The sequence below is a fragment of the Dipteris shenzhenensis genome, chromosome 33, assembly GCF_047967505.1.
Source record: "Dipteris shenzhenensis isolate YYH24624 ecotype China chromosome 33, Dip_SZ_1.0, whole genome shotgun sequence".
Lineage (NCBI taxonomy): Eukaryota > Viridiplantae > Streptophyta > Polypodiopsida > Gleicheniales > Dipteridaceae > Dipteris > Dipteris shenzhenensis.
Window position 1 is genome coordinate 32,186,664 of NC_141628.1, and position 23,112 is coordinate 32,209,775.

Below are 23,112 nucleotides of genomic sequence, written 5' to 3' on the forward strand. Positions count from 1 at the left end.
GAAACGAGAAGCAATCCTCACACGTGTGGAGATGGGTGAGTCCTTTGTAGACATGATGCCAGCATATATAGAGGACGAGGTCTACAGCAACGAAACTTGCATGGCTTGTTGTCGTTCTTCCATAGCGAAAATCCGCACTCCTGTTGGATGGCAGCTCACCCATCAATCCACATCTCTCCTTTGGCTCTTTCGGAGGACCCGGGAGCAGTTTTGCAGTCCGTCGCAGAGGTGGGACTCCGGAGAGCGCATAGTAAGCGTGCGAAGAATTTGAGCTGAATGATTTGCACCTTTTGCTGTCGATTTACTAGTCTGACGAGTCTGTTTGTGAATGCTACTAACAGAAAAACCCAAGATCTCCAGAAAGATTATCAAGGACCGGCTATGGATAGATGGCTGGTACCATCCCGGTTGGGTTAAAGACATGCAAAAGGCCAAAGCATGTGCCCAAGACCGACGCTTGGTGGATTGTGATGGCGGCGGTTCTACGTCTGGAGTAAAGGTGAATGCATCTAAAGCAGAAAGGAAGGGTGGCAGGAAAGCGCTCAGCTTAGCGGAGGCACTCGCATCAATGGAACGGTTGCCCCAGCTTCCTTCAGTTCAGAACCTCACACGCATAATGCATAAGTGCAGAACAAAGAAAAATCTAGCGTTTACTAAGCGCTTGTATGGCTACATGTACAAGAGGGGGCTGGAAGATCATGAACGTCTTGGGAACTACCTCGTCCCAATGTTAGTCCAGGTCGGAAGCATGTGCGATGCTCAGGAAGTTTTTGACAAGTTGGTGACTCGGAACGTGTATTCTTGGACTTCTCTCATAATGGGTCATATTGAACGTGGGGAATCACAGCATGCCCTCAGACTATACGAGAAAATGCAAGAGGACTCTGTACATCCTAGCAAGTATACCTTCGTGGCCCTACTGAAGGCTTGTGCTAGGCTGAAAGATGCAGAAAGAGGCCAAGAAATACATGCCGAGATTGCCAGAAATGGGTTGGAGAGAGATCCTTTTGTTTGCAACACCTTGGTGGGTATGTACGCCAGGTGTGGCTCGCTTGCAAAAGCACGGGAGGCATTCGACAAGCTGCAAGTTCGAGATGTAGTCTCGTGGACTGCACTGATCACAGGATATGCTGAGCGTGGGCGTGGTGAGGAAGCGCTCAACTGTTTCGAACAGATGCAACTGGAGGGTCTCTCTCCAGATGCTGTCACATTTGTTAGCAGCTTGAAAGCTTGTGGAAGCATGGGAGCCATAGACGAGGGCCAAGAAATACACGTCGAGATTGCGAGAAAGGGGCTGGAAAGAGGGATTTTTGTTGGCAGTACCTTGGTGGATATGTATGCCAGATGTGGCTCGCTTGCCGGAGCACGTGAAGTCTTTGACAAGATGCAAGTTCGAGATGTTATCTCGTGGAACGCACTGATTGCAGGATATACCCAGCAAGGACTTGGTGAGGAAGCACTACACTGTTTCGAACTGATGCAAGTGGAGGGTCTCTCTCCAAATGCTGTCACGTTTGTTTGCAGCTTGAAAGCTTGTGGCAGCATAGGAGCCATAAACAAGGGCAGAGAAATACACGCCCAGATTACCAGGAAGGGGCTGGAAAGAGATCTTTTTGTTGGCAATACCCTGGTGGATATGTATGCCAAATGTGGCTTTCTTACAAAAGCACGGGAAGCATTTGACAAGCTGCCAGTTTGGAACGAGGTCTCATGGAATGCACTAATCTCAGGATATGCTGAGCATGAGCTTAGCGAAGAAGCGTTGAACTGTTTTGAACAGATGCAACTAGAGAGTCTCTCTCCAGATGCTGTCACCTTTGTTAGCAGCTTAAAAGCTTGTGGCAGTATAGGAGCCATAGACAAGGGCCAAGCAATACACTCGGAGATTGCCAGAAAGGGGCTGGAAAGAGATCTTGTTGTTGGCAAGAACTTGGTGGATATGTATGCCAAATGTGGCTCGCTTGAAAATGCATGGGAGATGTTCGCCAAGCTGCCAGTCCGAGACGTAATCTCTTGGAATGCACTCATTGCAGGGTATGCCCAGCTAGGGGAAAGAAAAATTGTTTTCTATATGCTTGAAAGAATGAGAGGAGAAGGGGTAAAACCAGACGGGGTCACATTCTCTATTGTCCTTACTGTCTGCTGTCACACAGGTGCAGTGCATAAGGGCCAGAAGTACTTTGAGGCCATGAGCAAAGACTATGGCATCACTCCAACTATTGAGCACTACACTGTCATGGTTGATCTTCTTGGCCGTGCAGGCCTATTAGATGAGGCAGTTGCGATCGTGAAGAAGATGCCTTTCCGTCCTGATCTTCCGGTGTGGCATACAGTGATGGGTGCATGCAAAAAATCTGGCAATGTGGATCTTGGAAAATTGGCCTTTGAACACTCGGTGCAATTGGATGAAAAGGATTCTGGAGCTTATGTCCTGATGTCTAACATCTATGCAGATGCTCACATGCAGGAGGCAATGAGAGTGAAAGAAGCAGTATGGAAGGAGCCAGGACAAAGTTTGTGGATGGACTTTGGCAAGATTGTGCATTTTGATTTGGTGGGGGCTATAAGTCACTCTCTATTTTATAGCTGAGCTCATCGTAAAAAGGATAAATAGGACAATGAATGGTGAGAGACATAAAATGATGGAAATAAGAATTGCACGTGGGAGGCCTCGTGAGCCTATGGGACAGAGTACACCAAAAGAAAACTCATACAAGCCTCAATGGGCTGGAGCAAAGGGCACGCTAGGGCCCTTGCTGAGTACTAAACTATGCTGATCAAATGAACTCGAGTTCAAACAAAAGCAAACTGGGACTCAGAAGCCAAAACCCGGCATCATGGTGGCTCTTTGGTGAGCTGTGAAAATATCTCAGATTTCCGCCTGTCAGGATGTCTCACGCTGTGGTGGGACGCATGGACTTCTTGATCTTTGAACTCGTTGAGCTATGTCCAGTCTCTGGCGGTCTCCTCTACAAAAAGCTGTGATAGGATGGACCTCAATAGAGTGTGATCTAGTCGCTCTCCGAGTTGCGAGTGGTCTCTACCTCCCTCTCTCAGTGACACCATGTTGGCTCTCTTTGTTGATCTAGGATGCTCTCGTATCGGCTAGCTCCTCCTCCACTCCGTTGTGCCCTGTAGCTGACTCAAATGCATAGAAGTCTGTGACGTGTCTCTGTGCTTGATCAGTCTTTGTATGTGTACCCCGTGGTCTGGTCGCCTCTTGTTGCTCTCTAATCTGTCGTACTAGTATCTCCCCGTGTCGACGCATCTCAAACAAGTAGAGCTCAATGTAGACTTGATCATGGAAGTGGATCAGTAGTGAGAGTGGGTTGATGCTGCTCCCCTCTTGGTAGAGACAATGGTATCGTCCTCAGATCTCATAGTAGACTGGGCAAGCACAAAGAAAATGTTCCTCTATCTCAATCACCCTCAATGTGCATAGCATACAAATCCATTGCTCTTTGGGTATACTTGTTACTCTCCCCATCTCAATCCTCAATGGATGGGACGAAACTCGCATGTGTCCAATGGCGATCCTCAATGCATGTGAGACTCCTCTGTCCTCAAGATACTGGGGTGTGATGATGAATCCCTCCTCCAATACTCTTAGGAAGTGATCGCGATAGAACTAGTTCTTGGTGGGAAGCTCTTGCTTCCCCTCCCCTCTTCCCAAGTCAGGGAAGTATGGAGCTAGAGATCTAACCGTATGATCTAGTTAATCTCATCTCATGGGATCGACTCAAGTGATGCGTCCATGCTAAACTGAAAGATGGGAAGTCTATCCATCTGAATACTGTGCCTGGCAAATCATGTGGATATACGTGCATACCATGTGTTTGCCCCACTCTTTGCTAGTCGCCTAGATGACTCTAAGGCCAGCCTCGGTAGTCTCCAATGAGATAAGTCCCAGACTTTGTGGATGAACGTCATTGTTTGAAAGATGGCATCAACCTAGAGAGGTGTCTTGGCGAACTTTGCTTGTACTATCTCATGTGGAATGAGGGCTTACTCCGAATCGTCCTAGACCCTATAAGCACCTGTAGTCACTCAAATCTCCTCCATTTTGTCATCGGAAGCTCACTCCCCAGAATACATGGTAGTCGGTTGTACTAAAGTGTTGAAAAGCCAGCCCTTCGTCGGTGGATCTTGAAAGTGTGCCTGGAAGCAATGTCTCTCTAGTCTGGCCAAAGCACTTTGTCCCTACGTGAATCATACCTTGGTTGCTTGAGTCATTGTTAAGGCGGGTCCTGTGAAGTCGAAGGCAGCCCTGCTTCACCTCGATCGTGCTCTCCACATGGGGCACAAACTCTTACCTTTGACATACTCATAGAGGCTCATCACACCCCAAATCAAAGTCTTTGGAAATCGCATCTCTTGTAGTTTCCTAATCATTTGGGATCGCGGGACAGTATGGAAGGTCTTCTAAGAGTCTACAAAGTCCTCAGAGCGAAGATGTGATCTAGAGTGGAAAAGTGGAATATTGCCTCTGGAATCCTGTCTGTCCAAGTGTCCATTGCCCCTAAGGTTTTGTATAACTATTGATCTCCCTCTCTAGTACCGATCCATAAATCTTGGCCAATGTGTGGCCAATCAGAAGGGTGTGGTAGATGCAGTCCCCTGCTTTGTGTATCAATGCAATAGTGGTAGTGCTCCAAGCAAGTGCGAAGTCGTGGCATATAGCATGGTTGAACACACACACACACACACGTGTTTGTGTGCACACATGTATTTTTGTATGTACGCATGTTATATAAAAATGGTGTATTAGGTTTTTTGATGTTGAAATTCAATTTTTAAAAATGGGCCGTCAAGAACAGACGTGTCTATTATCCCTAAATTGTCAGTTTCATATAACATACTAAAGAGAATGTGTAAAAATCTTGAACTTCATTTAAAACATTATGGAGAGACATTAGAACTTATTAACAAGCCTTTCCATGCGTCTTAAACCTTGTCATCTCAATATGTTGATAGAATCAATGAAAGCGTCATTCACATTTGGACCAAATAATTATGATCACCATGCTATACAATTAGAAAAATTTGGAAGTAAGCTGACAACTTAGACATATAAATATACTTAGACAACTTAGATACTACCAATATTACAAAAGCAATGGTCGATTGGAACAAAAGTGATTGGTCATTCTTTGGGTGATCTAAATATGAAAATTTTAATATATTGGGTCTTATCAAATAAGTCTTGCAACAAAATCATATTGAAGTTTGAGTTATCCCATCTCTAGTGTTACCCCTTTTGATAGTGCTATCTCTTGTAATCTTGTAGTTGGTTGTGTTGCCACATGTGGTGCTTCTAGTCTTGACTTTTCTACTTCCCTTGTTGAGTTTAGCCCTTGTAGTGCCTAATTCCACTTCTTCGTGCCTAATTCCACTTCTTCTAACTTCAACGCTTCTCCACTCGTGAGAGGTGGTTGAGGATCTCCAAAGTACTATGATCCCAAGAACGTCTCCTTGAATATCCATTCCAAAAAGTTGTGAGAGCATCCAAGATAGCCTTGGATCCCAAGAGTGTATTCCCTTGGAAATTCATTCCGAACATTTGTAAGAGCGTCTAAGGCAAGCTTGAACTCTGGGTAGTCTAATGGATTTGAAAGAGGCATCATAAAGAGGCACCTTTTTACGGTAGGCAGCCTATGGGGAATTTTGGGTTTCTTGGCCTTTCCTTGAGCCACGTGTCCTAATATAAGCCTTGGATTTAATTTTGATATGAGGCCTACAACACTTGATGAAAAGTATGCTTTTGGATGAAAAGCTCTTGATGGAAGGCATGAGCACTTTTGAAGGCCTCTAAATCTATATATTTCACAAACTTCAAAAGCACTTGATGGAAGGCATGAGCACTTTTGAAGGCCTCTAAATCTAAATCTATATATTTTGCAAACTTCAACTCTTTGGATCGTCTAATTGGTGTTGGCTCTGTCGCTCTCTCTCTCCAACATCGCTCACATCGAGAAACCGCTTTGGAGGTAGAGACTGGACTTCCAGGACAAATAACGGAAGAAATCATGACAAGAATTTGATCGATGCTCGAGATGGAATATAGATACACTCATTGGGATTTCGGTAATATATCATTCTCTTATATATTCGCGATACTCAATCTCGGCGCTAATATTCTCGGTGATTACAACCTCAGTGCACGAGGGGCCCGTTCCCTCGGATTATAACTATTTGGGGAAGGAAGCGCGCTGCCTCCCCACCCATACTATGTGTGGTTATATAAAATATATACATATATACATGTGTGTGTGTGTGTGTGTGTTTTCCATTTCAAGTTTTGTGTTTTCTTTTGCTTTTGAATATTCTAAATTCTTCTTTTTCTATTTGTGTGCTGAGGTGTTCACAAGAAGGGAACACTTAAACACATACACCATTTGGTCGGGCCTGCTATTGTCAGCTTAGTTTATAGTTAGGTATTTTTCAAACAATGTCCTGTCATCCTTTCTTCATCGTTAATTTATAATCAACATACTATAGATTACTCTCTTCATTCATTCGCCTTAGGCGGCCTCCCGCACCCTAGTTCCAAGTAGGGGGGCCCTCCAAATGGGAGAGGGAGGTGCACTTTTGAGGCATATTACCTCCTAGGGAGAATAACTCTTTTGGACTCACATGGGCCTTGTTAGTTCTTAATCCATTTTGCCAATCCACTCCTTTTGAGGCCCTTTTTTAGTCCAAAACCCCCTAATGAGATTCCGTTCTTGAATTTCCTCCATTGTTAGTCCTTTTGAGGCCCTTTTTTAGTCCAAAACCCTACACATCATTAGTATCAACTAAGCTGCCACTGACCAAACCTTAAACCAATATTAGACTTACACATGCGCAGAGATGTTTGGGAGGCATGGGTTTTCACCCATATCTTTGGAGGTATGAAGACAAAGGGTTAGGGTTTTCACCCATATCGTTGGAGGCATGGAGACATAGTGTGACTCCACCTTTTTAAACCTTTTTCACCCATGTCTTCACCCCTTTATGAGGGAGCATCTAAGGGGGAGGAGGACATTAAGAAAAGGAAGGTAGGTGTAAAAGCCCAAAGAGACAGCAAAGTTGGGAAGGACTTAATTGCATTCGAACTTAAGCCTTCGATATGGATCGTATCCTTCACAAATTCGTTCCTACCAATGGCATCATCATGCACATCGCCCAGCTCGGTTCAGGTTGTGATTCTTTCCTGATGATTTCGAATCAATCACGCCCTCAGGATCAGTACTTCTTACGTGATTTTTTGTTGCTTGCCGCTTCTTCATTTAGACATCGTCTCCCTGTTCCTCCGCACGAAAGATGCTTGCAATGTGCACATTAACGATGCGAAGCCAAACGACGATGGATGTTCTCTGATTTCGTAGCATCATTTTGTGCTCTACATCCCGTTAATTTGCTGCTTCATGGATTCCACGAAGTTTGCTTCAGTATCAGTACTTATTGTGTGATTATGGGTTGCTTGCAGCTGCTTCATTTTAATCCTAGATTCTTGAAATGTTGTCATGTTCTCTGAATTCGTACATCATTTTATGTTCTAGGTCCCGTTGTTTTGCTGCTCCATGGATTCCCCGAAGTTTGGTACTCTTGGCGGCACCAGATCCTTGCGTTGGCAGACGCTGGCTTCTGCGCCATCGCTCCTGACTTTCGCGGTTATGGCCTTACTGAGAATACTGATCCCAGTAAAACCACCTATGGCGATCTGGTGGATGACCTTGTCGGATTACTTGCTGCAATCGGAGAGGATAAGGTGCTAAGAGACACGCTTATTCTCTGCGCTCTTTGCTCTCTTGCTAGTAACATCTTTCCTTAAAAAGGTGTCATTACGCAGGTGTTCGTAGTAGCGAAAGATTTTGGGGGCGCCCTTGCTTATCAGCTTGCGCTCTTGCATCCTGAACGAGTCAAAGGGCTTGTGGCGTTGGGAGCTCCTCACTTCAGGCTATCAATGAAAAATAAGGCGATGACTGGCTTACCTGATGGCCATTATATAAAACGCTGGGGGGTGCGCTCTCTCTCTCTCTTTCTGTTCTGAAGGTCTGCCGTTGCTGGCTATGTACTGTGACTGCAAATGTTCATGCTCCCCGCCGTTGAATTCTTCAGGAGCCCGGAAGAGCACAGGCAGATTTTGGAAGGTTCGATGTGAAGACTACCTTCAGGCGAATCTACATATTATTTAGCAAAAGCGAGATGCCCTTGGCCGCGAGCGATCAGGAAACGCTCGACCTCGTGGATGCATCAAGCCCCTTGCCAAAGTGGCTCGCGGAGGAAGATCTGGAAGCATATGCCTCTCTCTATCAGAAGTCTGGATTCTCCTATCCGATTGCAGTCCCCTATCTATACATAGGAAGGTATATTTACCCAACTCTGTAGTCCCGCCGACGCACCAGCATTTCGTCGCTAGAGAGAATTGGGAGGAATTTGGAGCTGAAGCTTGAGAATTGCATGCAAAATTCATCTTAATTTGGACAAGGTTGGAGAATGAAAAGTTGCGTTGAACGTGATGCTGCAGAGTTTCAAAAGAAGGGAGCAAAAAATCTGAGGTGGACGAGGAGTTAGATTACAGAATCAAGGCTCCAGTGCTGCTTGTACTGGGAGGACGTGATTACGCCACTGCCATCCCACATTTCAAGCAAGTAGCGGAGACCGTGATGAAGAAGGATGTACCGAAACTGCAGTTGGAGTCGATAGAGGAAGGGTCGCATTTCGTGCAGGAGCAATGCCCACAACAAGTCAACAAGCTCATCCTCGATTTCTTCATCCCCATTACGTAGCATACATCCTTGTTGTGCAGGGTGTACACGTATTAAGAGGTGTTATCCAAAAACACAAGGAAAAGAAGAAATAATGAGATCGTACAAAGCCAAGCTCAACTCCACTCAATGTATTTAAGGTCCAACCTGCCTAGCCTCCAAGTGACTTATGGAATGAAGGGATTTTTAGTACATGTTTGTGTTTGTGTTTGTGTGGCAAAAGTCTCGTTGACTAGTTTAGTGGAGTGATTACGTGTAAATTTTTTTAAAGCCATTATTGTTAGTCTTAAACATTGGTTAGGTACCTTCTTATTGGCCGTGCAAGGGTTTCATTACGTAACCCTAAATTTGGTGGTAGTGTTTGAGTAGGCCCTTTTTGGCTCACTTAGATGGTGGTGGCAGCTCCTTCACTCCCCTTTGCTCGTGCTACTCATCGGAGCGCTCCGTTTCTTCCTTTCACATGCTGCTTCCTGCGCTTCCCTCAGATTCTAGGCAACTTGCGCTTCCCTCAGATTCTAGGCTCCTTCACTCCCCTTTGCTCGTGCTACTCATCGGAGCGCTCCGTTTCTTCCTTTCACATGCTGCTTCCTGCGCTTCCCTCAGTCTCTCAAAGGTGTGATGGTGGCTCCATTGTGGCTCGCTCAAAATGATGGCAGGTTGCAGGTTTAATGGTGGCCACTGACTCTTTTGATGTGCTATGTGGTTCATATCCATATTTCCTGCTGATGCCTCCTCTCGTATGGGACTTGTGGTGAGTTTCTTGTAGACTGTGTCATGAAGCCTAATGAATCTCAACTCAAATGATGCATCTTTGTATTTTTGTTTTTTAGTTGGTAACGCATGCTTGCTCAGATGTTCTTGGATCGCTCTCTCTTAAAGATCTACATCCCATTACTATACACATGTTCATTTGTGTTTTTACCTCCTTATTGAGAGAGAGAGAGAGAGAGAGAGAGAGAGAAATTGGCCACCAAGTTGAATAGGCATAAATTGGAATGTGGACACTTTAATAATGATGGTGGAAATCAACTAGCATGTTGGCACACCTAGTTACTAACACTTGGTGATTACATGCACAACTTCTACCTATTCCCACTACCAGAATCAGTTAGTGAGAACTCATTTTAGGCAAGACCCTTGGAATTTATGTTATCTTCAACTTAATCAAAATAGCCAATTGCTTATCGTGGTAGCTCGGTGGGAACCGGCTAGGTAAGTTCCATGTAGCCTTTTCAACTTCACACTACTCCACCCTCATCATCTCCACCACCCTCGACGGTGACTCACTAGTCTATCCTCGTCTCCACAACCCTCATTGACCTCACGTTGCTCCACCCTGATCTCCTACTCAACCCTCTTGTTGCACCTCCTACTCCACCCTCATCTCCATCCTCTGGATCCACCAAGTTCTCTATCCCATGTCCAACTTATTTAGTTCTTGTTCGTAGCTATCTCCAAAGGGGTGACAATTCTCTCCCATGGCTGTAGAGCGGGTGATATATTGTAAGACCTTAGTTGGTCGAGAAATATTTCGAGATTAGTGTAGGTGAGATCCACGTTAGAATCCTACAGAAATGTTTTCTTGTGGTTTATATATGGGCTGCATTCCAAGGAGTTCGCACATTGATCAAATCATAGAACTTATCTTGCAGCGGAAACTTTTGTGACTCAATAAATGGATCGATTTGAAGGTTGTACTTAGAAGCTTTGAGTAGCTCACTAGTTGGACAGAGCATTTTTGTCAGTAAATGGATTGACTTGAAGGCTATACTTAGAAAAGTTGAGTAGCTCACCGGCTAAGTAGAGCATTTCTTACCGATTTGAGCTTTCTTGTATCGACTGAACACCACCTATAATCTTGTAAATATACAAACCTATTATCAATTTTGGTCTCATGAAACTCGATTAAGATTTAATATTTTCCTTAAATGTCCTTAGGATTGGCCCTAATTCAAAGGGTTTAAAAAGTGTTTTGCATGGATCTAGTTGGTTGGCTCAACCATCGCAAGTGGTTGACATGGGACATAGTGCCTAAGGTATAATTTTAGCCATCATGGTGGTCATGTACCAGCGAGCATGGTAGTTGCAGTAGGTCTTATGAATAAAATTTTGTTAATATATATACAAACTTTGACCTTATGAATCTGAATTTTGGTCTTATGAATACTAGTCTTATTTGAAAAATATAGATATTCATTTCAGGATTTCCCTTAATGTCCTTAGGATTGGCCTTAATTTAAGGGCTTGAAAAAGTATTTTGGATGGATAGTTTTCTAGTTACAGCCATGGATAGCAATGGTGGGCTCGACCATCACAGTGGTTGTCATGGGTCACTATGTCTACAATATAATTTAGCCATTATGGTAGTCACATGCAGTGCCACATGTTCTACATCACTAGCTATCATGGCTATTATAGTAAGTATTATGAATACAATAAATATTGTTAATCTATACAAACTTGTTATGAAGTTTTGTCTTTGAATACTGGTCTTATGAATTTTGGTCTTATTGATACCTGGTCTTATTTTAAAAATCATAATATTAATATGGATATAATCTTGGTTAAGCTTTAGGATTACCCTTAATGTCTTTAGGATTAACCTTAATTTAAGGGATTTAATTTTTTTTTGGATGGATCTAGTTTTTAGCTAGCTACTTACAGCCATCGCAGCAGTGGGTGGCATGGACCACCATGCCTACTAGGCATCGTGGTGCTTGCGTGCAATACCATGTGTTCCACATCACAAGCCATCATCACAATTATGGTAAGGTTGTCATGGCCATGGTGTTCATCTATTAAGTGTGGTGGTTGAAGGCGCCCACAAAGGATTGGGATTGTTGCTTGGTTTTGTTATAACAATAATGCTTTTGCGTAGATGATTTTGATTTTCTTACAATTACCTTGAAGGTGGAAATTTGTAATGATAATTTTCTTATAATAGTAATGTAGCAATGCTTTTGAGCACTTGATTAAAATTTTTCTACTTTCTAATGGCTATTCAAAGCACCAATATATCCCTCTTACATGGTGTGGCTTGACTATTCTCATGCTCTCCTCCACCTGTTACAAAGGCTCTCCCAATCATAGGGTGTTTATTCATATCCTCTCAAGTGGCTATTCAAAACACCAATATAGCCCTACCAGTATAGCCCTCTTACATGCTGTGGCTTTGCTATTAGCATGTTCTTCTCCACCTAATACAAAGGATTTCCCAATCATAGAGTGTCTTCCAAAGGTATTTTTAGTACGAGAATGTAGTTTCAAAGGATAAGAATCCTAAAACTTTTGACTTTGGGGCTGAAACATCGTCCTCCATTCCACTTTTAGAGCCCTTACACTTGAATACTCCTAGATCACCTAGGAATTGGAAAGAGGAAGAAAAATCTTCTGCTAGCATTGTCCCCAATAGTAAGACCTTGTGCAAAGGGGATTGTTTTATTATAGCACTTTGTAACAATTTTAGGATAGCATGGTGGTAGTGCAGGATAAGTGGCCGCTATTGTAGTGGTTGGTTGCACACTAGGATATTAACTGCCACCAGCATGGTGGTTTACTTCTATTATTACAAGATAAATGGCATACAATTCCTTCATTTAGGATTTGTGGATTTATGGATTAGCTATGGGATTTACTAAAACAAGTGCAGTAGTTGTTTGGGATATACTAAAAATAAGCACGCGTGGGATATATCATTTGGGATTTACAAAAATAATTGCAAAAACAAGCACGGTGGTTAGTTTGGGATTTACTAAAAGAAGCGTAGTCTCAAATACATTTTCCATTTTCCAATATATGTGGAATATTGTTTCCTTGCAATGAGACTACATTTTCTTAGTACTATCTTAGTCATCCTCATCCACTACTCCAAGACACCCAAAGATGTGCTCATGCATGTCTAAATCCAATTTGAAGACACTCATTCCATTCTTTTGTTGTGGCATAGGTTGCATCTAGAGCCTAATAACTCTTACTAGATGAGAGTACACAAAATTTTGAGGACTTTTATGCAACAAAAAGTAATTGTGGCCTCTCTTGGATGTTTTTTTGTACCAAAAAGCTCCAACTACTACATCCCACTTCTCATCATGTTGTTCCCCAATGATCCTTAATGCTCCCTCAACCTTGTGCTACTTAAGTTTTGTGCACTGCAACACAAAGTATGGGTCATCTTCCTCATTCTCCTAGAGGTAGCAACAACTACAAAGTTATCCCCCTCTTCTAGATAGTCAGTGAGGTCATCAAAGCTCTCCCCAAATTGTGGCGAGTCATTGTTTGTCTCTTCATTATTTGTCACTCCATCTGAATGTAGAGGGAAAACTTGAACTCGCCCCCATGTCTTCATAGTTGTAATGTTCTCACAATTGTCGTGATCCTCTATGATGCACGTACTACAGAAACAAGAAGGTTTTCTTGTTTTGATGAGGTGGTTGTCTGAAAATCCCCATATGCTGTGCAAACCACAAACTCCTCTAATTTTGTTACAATCATGCCGGCTTCTCCTTTGCACTTCACCCACTTTCATTTCATGGAAAACTCTATGCACTACACTATTCTTAAGGCTTTGTTACTGTATGTTGAATGTGTGCCTGTGGAGGAGAGGTTGGATGTAAGCCATGTTACAACATCATGGGCATCATTGAGCTTTTCTTGAGGGCATGTTAATTGGTGTTTAGATAGAACTTGCTTAATAACAACACTACATCGATCATGTTCACCCTTGTTCAAGGTAGTTATGCCTTGAGCACTTGTGAACTATGTGTCATACAAACACATTATCCATTCTAACTTCTTTTTTATCTGTTTTTGACTCTATGTTTGAGTATCTTATGGGAAGTGTTTGTATGATGCATAGTTCACAAGTGCCCAGAAAAGAAGGAAAATGGGTTGTCTTTCGAGATGTCAAAGCTTTGATCAGAGACTTCAAAGCCAAGAACAAAGACCCTTAATCTATAGCTAATCTATGATTTGATTTTTGTTCTGTCTTAGTTTCTTGTTGTTCATCTTTTTTAGTTGAACAAGTTGTATATGCTGGAAGTAATATTAAACCCTCTTTTTTTTTTTAAAGTGCTCAGGGCATAACCACCTTAAACACATTTGGCGATCCTGCAATTGGTTCGGGTCCAAAAAAGTCTTTAAAATGGAAAGGATCAATGAAGTTTGATGTGGCAAATCTAAAAGTGGTAGCAAGATGTGCGGGAATGGCTACAAGGAGACAAAGAAAGAATGCAACGCAAAGCAGATGCAAGCTTACTACCCACAAGGGGATGGGCACGCAGAAAAAGAGGATCTAGTTCTGAAGAAGATCTTGTTGGAAGTGGTGAAGAAGAATGCAAATGAAGGAAAGACGTTGACGTGTTACTGAAAGGTGGAATCTTCTGTGTGCAAACAAGCAACCTAGAGGTCACCTTCACACTCCAGATGTGATTTCCGATGCCAAGAGTTTTGGGAGGGATCCTGGAAGTGAATTGATGGAAGGATGGATATCTGTTGAAGCAATTAGTTTGAAAGATAGTACATGGAGAGCAAACCAAAAAAGCTCCAATTGAATTTCAACTAAGGGTGATTATTGCCTTCATGGAGGATCTAGTAGCAAATTTTGTACACAGGAGAATGAGAGACTTCTATCGTAGAGGCCATACGTATTTTACCAAGGCAAGAGCTAGGTATGAGGCCTCAAGTCAAACCAACTTTCAACATCAAGATAGAGAAAGTAGTGAGGATGTTGACTATGTGCTGAGTAGAGAAGGATCTTCAATAGATTCTACTCGTAATTTGGAGTATTTAGAAGTGGAGGAAAAAAATCCAAGCCTGACCCCGTCTTCACCATCTAAATATTTCATTATAACTACCTAGGGATCTTATCTAGCAGCAAGAGTTTGTAATGCAGCTCGAAGAGGCATGTTCAATCCATTGCCACCTCAACCAAGAAGGAGACAGCCTGTTCCACTAGCTGTCATCATGATAGACCCAAATCCAATGGTGAAAGCCACAAAGTTTGAAGAGAAGAAAAGACAAGACCCTGAGAGTCATGTAGGGTAGTTCAAAACCCAATGGATTGCGAGCGCTTTCTAGGGACTAATAAATGTAGTAAAGGAGCAATTTGCAACCACAATGGAAGGGAGAGCAATGAGTTGGTTCATGCAGTATGGTTCATGCAGTAGTGCTTAAAAGGATTCATAATACATTCCAAGCTGAATGACCTACCAAAACATAGCAAAGTGGGAACTATGCAATGAAGACAAAAGGTTTGCATGGTTGCTAGAGAACCTTTTCTTCAAAACTATGAAAGTACTCATCTACCAAATACTTCCATCATCCTGGGTCCGGATGAGAAAAGGACAATTCCAAGGGAAAGACTTGCAAGCAAAGACTATTGTGCAAGACACAAACATCGAAAAACTACTACAGTCAAACATCGGGACTTCACCTACTTGCGAACATCGGTAGACTACAAGCAACGACTGAAGAGAAATGTTTTCGCTAGGCCCACCAACATTCTTCATAATGCTATCGGTAGCGGAAAAATGATGGGGGCCACTTCAAGCATGCCCGCAATACCTGCACAGACAAGGGTAGCAAGGCCCAAGGGATAAATCTATCCAAGACGCAAATGAGGTCACCAGGTCTGACCCAATCACCACAGCTCAATATTATGTACATAAATTCAATGCTCTAAAAACTTTACTGCACCAAGACGACACTATACTAGGCCAAGTCCAAAACTTCTTCTTCATCACTGAATTCTAGAACAGGGGTAGCCAACATGACCATAGGACTGCTATGGGTCAAGGATGCTCCGACATACGGAAATTACAATGACTAAGAATTGGATAATTTTATAGACAAGTACATTTTATTGACATTAACCAAAATGACTTGCAAACTCATAAGCACCGAAAAACATGTCAAAAAAAAATGCAGGTTTGGCTTTCCAAGGGCACCAATGCACAAAACAACGCTCCTTACCCCATTCCCGGAACAACAGAACCTTGAAAAAGCGCAACAAAACTACAAGAAGATAGATTTGACAATGCGAGAGGACAAAAACAAAGCCCTAGACTTCGATCAATTCCTCGAAGAAATTTTGATGTCCGAGCACGAATACACCAAAGCAGTATGCAGCAAAATCTCACAACCCGCCATTTTCTTAAAAAGGCAACCAAAGGACATAAATACAAACAACTTCAACCCTGCTCTTTCAAAGCTTTGGGGCACAAACACAGATGTATCATTTGTCCTAAATCCTCACGGTGCAATATCATACTGCACATTGTACATTACCAAGGTTGACAAAGAAACAAACAATGCACTCAAGAAAGCAATAACAGAGAGCTTCGAGCGTAGTGTCCTCGCAAACAAGCGCATCTGAGAAATAGGAGACTCAATATTAAACACCCAGCATATCAATGTCTAACAAGTAGCCTATCTTTGCCTTTCACTACCATTATCAACTACAACTAGAGAGTTTTTGTACATAAACACTAGTAACCCCAAAGAAAGAACTATGCTACTAAAACGACGTGCACAACTTGAACAGCTCGTTGCTCCACTCAGACAGCACAAACATTTTCTTTGATGACATAATCACCAAGTACAAAGAACGAGAAGGACTTGAGGACACCTGCCTCGCTGCATTTGCAAGCCAATACATAGTAAGCAAAGGAATATCCAAAAAAAGAAAGCATGAAAAAATAATAAGATTCAACAACTACAATGTATCAAAAGACCCAAAAAACCACTATAGGGAACAATGCTTAATGTACCTCATGTTCGATGCGTTCGAGCACTCAACAAGTGAGGAATACAAAACATGGAAAGACATCTTCAAAGACAATAAACATATAATCGAAAAAAACAAGAGCATGTTTAAAAAATTGTTAGCCCAAAGAATAGGCTTCGACAGTAACAATAGCACTACAAAATCAACTTCATCGATCGCGCAGCAATAAGCATCATCTGAAAAATTTGGCGTCGCAAATGAATCGAACATGCAACGAGCAACGAAGCCCAGCCTACACCTACAACAGCTCTAGCAACAAAATTTAACAAACGAATCATACTATGCTATGATTTAAAAAACGAATAACGAGCAACAACTTATACTAGATGACATTCTACTCAAAAAAAGGTTGCAGCCAAAACAAGCGATCCACCTATTCATGTCTGGAAATGCAGGCGCACGGAAAACATTTACAGCAATAGTGATTACAGAGGTCCTAAAGCGCTTTTACTCGTGCAACAACACGACAGATGTCAAGCTACCAACAATACTGCTACTAGTGTAGACTAAGAAAGCAGCAAGCGTGATCAATGGCAACACTCTCCATGCAACCCTTCACGTGCCATTGGTACTATCCACATACACGAGCCTCTCAGCAGAGAAGCTCCAAATCCTTTCATCATAATACAAAAATGTAGAACTACTACTCGTCGACAAAATCTCACTCGTGGGGCTAAATACAATACTAGCAGCAGACATGCACATGCGCAAGATTAAACACAACCACGCAGAGCCTTTTGGTGGGGTGGACATTCTACTTTGCGGCGACCTGTGCCTGGCAAGCTCAATGAAAGACACTTGGTTTTTCACAAATCACACAAACACAACATCTATGCTAGGTTCCTTTTGGCAAACATATGTCCAATACTACGAACTATCGACACCCATGCGCCAAGAAAATGCAGAGTTCCTATGCATCCTAAACAGGATCACAAACAGATAATGACATTCAAATACTCAACAACGAGCACTTGAAAACCCTAGCAAACAAAGAAAGCATACCACATTTGTTTTTCACAAACAACAAGAAAGACAATCACAACAAGTACGTTTTCAATACACTCAAAGAAGAGCCACACATAATCAAAGCCATCGATATCAGGCATAAAAATTGCAGCCAAACGATATCAATCCCAAAAGACCACAGGAATACATGTGGGCTTCATCTCAACAACTCCAACTCAAACTAGGAATGATTGTTGAAGTTTGCTCAGGAAATCTGGATATAAATGATGGCATCGTGAACAGGGCCGACGGTGTCTTAAAATGTTTGGATAGAATTCAATGACCCTAGAACAAGAGCATGCACTCTCTACAAAAATAAAAAGCTATACAACGACGAAATACCATCATCGTGGATGCTAATAACATGTGTCGCCAAGGAATTCCAAATAGGAAACAACCAACTCAACACAATCACAAGAAAATAGTTTCCAATACAAGCTGCTGTTGCCAAGATAATCCATCGTTCACAAGGGCTAACATTGGAGAGGCTTGCGTTCGACCCCAATGGAATAAAAACACACGGCCTTGTATACACAGCACTATCAAGAGTATGCTCGCCCGAAAAACTTTACTTTCTCTCACCATTGCAACATAAACAAATAAAGGTGGACACAGTAGTGCTACAAGAAATATCGAGGTTACAAACTCACCATCCATGGACATTCGACCAAGCTGATTTTGCAAACGAACAAAAAAAGCAAAACACACTACAAATCCTAAACACAAGATCAAATAAAATCTCACCACGAAGACCTTATGCATTCAAAGAGCATCCTAGCTGCTGCTACCATCTTATGCCTTCAAGAAACACACACAAAAAATCTACCAACTTTAGCTATACCGCAATTTAAAAACATCGCCACAACAGAAGGTCTAGGCCTCGCCACATATTACAAAGATAGCCTCACATTATTACATCAAAAAATTGTAGTGGAGAACGGATGTGCAAGTTTACTGGCAATTTTTTGTATGCAAAGCGAACAAGACATTGCCATCATAAACATATACAAATCACCAACAACAAACACAGAGACACTGGTAAAAAACATACAAACACAGATGACCATAGTGGACAACAAAATCACCACATACATCGCAAGTGACTTTAACATTAACTACTACTCCAACACAACAACAGCACATAAAATCCAACAACTCATGACTCAATACAATATGATGCAAATAATAACTACACCAACAATAATTCATGGAACTACCATTGACCAAATATGGACAAATGACTCAAACAAAACAAAAAAAATCGGCACAAACTATGTATACTACATTATTCAACAAATAGAAGCCACAGCACCTCAAACAAGACTACATGTATGCACGAAAGCACTGGCTCCAACTCATGGGGTTTACGGGTCTTTAGACAATGTTAATTGTTTAGTAAGAAACAATACAAAAGAAACACTTTGAGTACTCGCAAGATCCATTAGGCGTTGCAGCTCCAAGGTTCTATAGTTATTTGCATGCTTTCACATTGCAAAGCCAATGCCTTTTTATTTTAAAAAACTATAAGTTAAAACTCAAAGGCAAATCAGCACTATTTTTCCTTGAACATTAGCATCAAAACGGTTTCAAACAGGGCAGGAGCATAGAACTATCATCATATAAGATTCGTAATGGGTCGACACGTTTTCATTGCCACATTGCATACACATCTTAGCAATTGCAAATGGCCACACTTGTATCAGTATTTGGAGGAACTTTGAAAGCCACACAATAGCAAATTTCTCTCCCTAAAGACCACCGTGTGATACCAAAACACTTAAGATATTTATCGTGTATTTCAACTCCTTGCTACTCATGTATGAAGTTGAAATCCTAAAATGTGTTGAAGCAATCTATCGCATGATGGTCGTTGTTGTGCAAGTTCAAAACAAAATTTTGGATTGTTCCAGTAAGAGTTGTTCAGAGATCATTTTGTTTTTCAATAGGTATGTGATCGTGTCAAATAAATAATCGCCTGTTTGTGTAATCATAGTGCATGATGCAACATAAGTTTTGTTTGTGCAAAATGGTCCTAGCAAGACAATGTATCAGAAAACGACAATCGAGACATTGCTTCTAAGAGCTACGGTCTCCTTCATGGCCAAGGGCATGAAAATAACTTCCTTTTCAAAGAGGTAGATGTGCTCCACCTGGAACACCACCTACTTCTCCTTGCCTTTGGATCAACGTCCCTACCATCTTCTTCCTCTCCCATCTCTTGCCATGACTTGGCCTCCTCTCATCCCTTTGCCAACGTCTCCCTCCTCACTCACATAGGTAATTGGCAATGCAAGGTGCTGAAGAAGTCCAGCAATGGATATGTTCGAGAAGTTTGGTCTCATTCAAGCCTTTATCTCGCCACTATCACCCCTAAACTTCCACCCCACATTTACCACATATGTTAAAAGGCATGGAATGCTCTGTTAGGCAAGGCAAGTTCAAGGTATCCTCCTGACACATTTACCCTCCTCTTGCCACATGAAATATCATTTGCTTCGTGTCTGTGTATGTGTATATATATATATATATATAGTTATATAGTTATTTATATGCCACTCTCTCTCTCTCTCTCTCTCTCTCTCTCTCTCTCTCTATATATATATATATATATATATATATATATCTATCTATCTATCTATCTATCTATCTATCCATCTATCTGTCTGTCTGTTTGTCTGTCTGTCTGTCTGTCTATCTGTCTCTCTATCTCTCTGTCTCTCTGTCTCTTTGTCTCTCTCTCTGTCTCTCTCTCTGTCTCTCTGTCTATCTGTCTGTCTATCTGTCTGTCTATCTGTCTGTCTCTCTGTCTGTCTCTCTGTCTGTCTCTCTATCTGTCTTTCTCTCTGTCTGTCTGTCTGTCTATATGTGTGTAGTTATTTATATACTAGTGTCCCCCCCCCCTCTCTCTATATATCTATCTATCTATCTATCTATCTATCTATATATCTATCTATCTCTCTATATATCTATCTATCTATATATATATATATATATAGTTATTTATATGCTAATCTCCCCCCTCTCTCTCTCTCTTTGTATAGATATATAAATATATTGTTATATGGATGAAGATGAGGCCTGCATCTAAGTATTTGGCATGCCCAAAAAATCATCAATGTCCTTAAAACAATCAAAGTGGCCTTTGAATTAACTACATGCCAGCCCGATGGCATGTCCAATTAATCATGGGTTGCCTTTCATCAATCAATCAATCAATCTTGTGCCCAATGCATGCTAGCAAGGTGAATTCTTTTTCAATGCCAAATTAAGTCTCAGTGAGACTAGTAAGTAGCTGCTCACTCTACTCTACATGCAAGGCTGGTGGTGCATGCCAAGCCAATAGCGTTATCATTATTGTGATCCTATGCGAAAAGATTGGTATCTTCCCTAGTGAGATTAGCATATATCTTGTACTCTACAGTTTTAAAGTGTGGGGAGTGAGGATAATCGGTGCATGACTATCTCCTAGCCTTAGCATTGTGACACCCACCAATAAATAATAGTCGTAACCATTTGTTTTGCTAACATTAACACTAGCCTTATCAAGACATTGAGCTGGATGGATCTCATGACCAAAAATGGGACCACATTTGTAAAAGAATTAATCTTCTTTTTTTGTCTTGAAGATGGTGTGGTGGTCTGCTGATTTGAAGAGGTCTCCTACTAGTATTTAGGTCCATAGGAGGCCTATAAAGCTTCCTTGGTCGGATAAGAAAAGTCCTGACATCAACAAGTTTGTGTGTTTGATATTTTCCCTTGGCACATTTTGGTTTAATTCTACTATGCCAGAAGCTTGTTGCATCCCAAATACCCTAGTGTCAATATCAAAATCCTTAGAGCTGGATGCTTAGGCAAAGCCTTTCTATTGTGGATGTGGCTTCTATTTCTTTCCTTTCCCCTTGGCACTGCTCTCTATAGGCCCAGGTGAAGAGTCAGTCTTGGTCCTCTTCTTGCTCTCATCCTTGGTGAATGTCTTGCTCTCATCCTTTGTGGATTCTTGCTCTCAACCTCTAGTGTGATAATCTCTCTCTGAATATGTGAGGAACCAATGCTGGCAGTAGATTGGAGTTGGTCCTTACTGTTTCTTTAACCTGTTCTCTCAACTAAATGGCAAAATCTTATCAAAGTCATGGTTTATCTCAGACACTGAAATCTCTTTCAAAGGTGTGACCAAATTCTTAGAAGCTGCAAAGGTGACAAAATCAATTGGTCCATCCTCACTGTAAATGAGTGATCCTATAGGCCACAACACCTATATGTCCTCTCATCCTCTGAAAGGATGGATCATGGCACCCCTTGCCAAATACACCAACAACCCCATTGTCCTTCTACTCTAAATACCATCTATTGCAACAAGGATAATGATGGGTGGCTTTGGAAATGTCTTGGGAGTCTCCTTGGGGGAGCTGCTCTACTGCCATTGATGTCTTTTGACTTGGTGGCTTGATGTTGAGAAGATTTCTTTGCTAACCACCAGATGCAAATAATTGCTTTTGAGCAATAAGTGAAGAAGTCTTGGTTCTAATTTTCTTGGAAGCTTTGGTAGGAGTTAGAGAAGGAGAGGAAACCAAAGGGTCCCCTTCGGACTCCTTGATTTTGAGCTAGATTGGTTTGCAGCAAGAGACATGACAAAATAGCATTTGTGTTAGAAAATTTTGATAAAATTATGGAAAAACAAAGACAGGGATGGCACCAACCATTGTATCAACAATGTCGATGGTCCAAACTGATGCCTCTTCAAGTCACCAGCACAATCTACTGGAGGGAGGACAGCGATAGCTTTCCAAGGGTACTCTCCAAGCCAATGCTGCTTGAAATGCACAGAGAGAGACTCAACATTCGGCTATGTTTGCACCCTTACTTCCCACGCCAAATCTAGTTCAAGCTCCTAGATGAAGGAAAACTTGAAGAAGAAGAAGAAGAGTCACCCAAGGTGCATCCCTTAGTAGCTATTAGATGCTCAAGGCTATTATGAAGGTAGTACATACATTTGGGCACCCCATGACCCACCACATAACTACTCCACCTTTCATCAACCACCCCAAAGGCACAAGGGGGGTACAAGGCAATCCCCAGCTTCATCAAGCGGCACGATAGAAATAGCCCCACAAGAACCTATTGTTTGCCCATCAAATGAAAGAATCATAATCACAGGTGACCCCTTACCCTTGAATCCTTATGTTACAAGAGGGAACATCATCAATGGCCACAGTAGTCACACAACAACTTGCTCTTAAAAAGGGGCCAGATACACGAGAACTTGTAGCATCAAGAGGCAACCTAAGAAGCCAAAGCAATTGATGGGTTCCCAAGGGCATTATGCCCCCTAAGTTCTGCCTCCCCTTCTGCTTCTACATGAACATCAAGCTCGGTAGCAACACAAGAACCTGCTCATAAAAAGGGAGTAGTACCACAAGGACCTACCATTGCTCCTACTCTGAAGGCATTGACTTCAGAGATGGCAATCCATGCATGAGTCACACACAATCGATCTGATTTGTGAGTCTACCAAAACCATGAGACCGCACTACTCCCAGTGGATGCTCATGCCAGGACCACACAAGTTCTCCTATA

General features: G+C 42.0%; 2 protein-coding genes across 3 annotated transcripts; both read left to right on the forward strand.

Annotated features, from left to right (window-relative positions):
• Positions 1-40: 40 nt before the first annotated feature.
• LOC147879977 (pentatricopeptide repeat-containing protein At4g38010-like) lies at positions 41-3,256 on the forward strand. 2 transcript variants are annotated; one of them, XM_087371362.1, is made up of 2 exons: positions 41-250; positions 342-3,256. In XM_087371362.1, the coding sequence occupies exons 1-2, from the start codon at positions 148-150 to the stop codon at positions 2,588-2,590; spliced, it is 2,352 nt and encodes a 783-aa protein (XP_087227488.1). In that variant the 5' UTR covers positions 41-147; the 3' UTR covers positions 2,591-3,256. The 2 variants fall into 2 exon arrangements, with proteins under 2 accessions (XP_087227488.1, XP_087227489.1); XM_087371363.1 differs by having other exon boundaries at positions 48-228.
• A 3,851-nt stretch (positions 3,257-7,107) lies between these two features.
• Positions 7,108-8,924, forward strand: LOC147879978 (epoxide hydrolase 2-like). The gene is made up of 5 exons (XM_087371907.1): positions 7,108-7,178; positions 7,542-7,750; positions 7,832-8,002; positions 8,101-8,348; positions 8,510-8,924. Exons 1-5 carry the CDS (start codon positions 7,109-7,111, stop codon positions 8,769-8,771), a joined length of 960 nt encoding a protein of 319 aa, XP_087228033.1. The 5' UTR covers position 7,108; the 3' UTR covers positions 8,772-8,924.
• Positions 8,925-23,112: the final 14,188 nt, after the last annotated feature.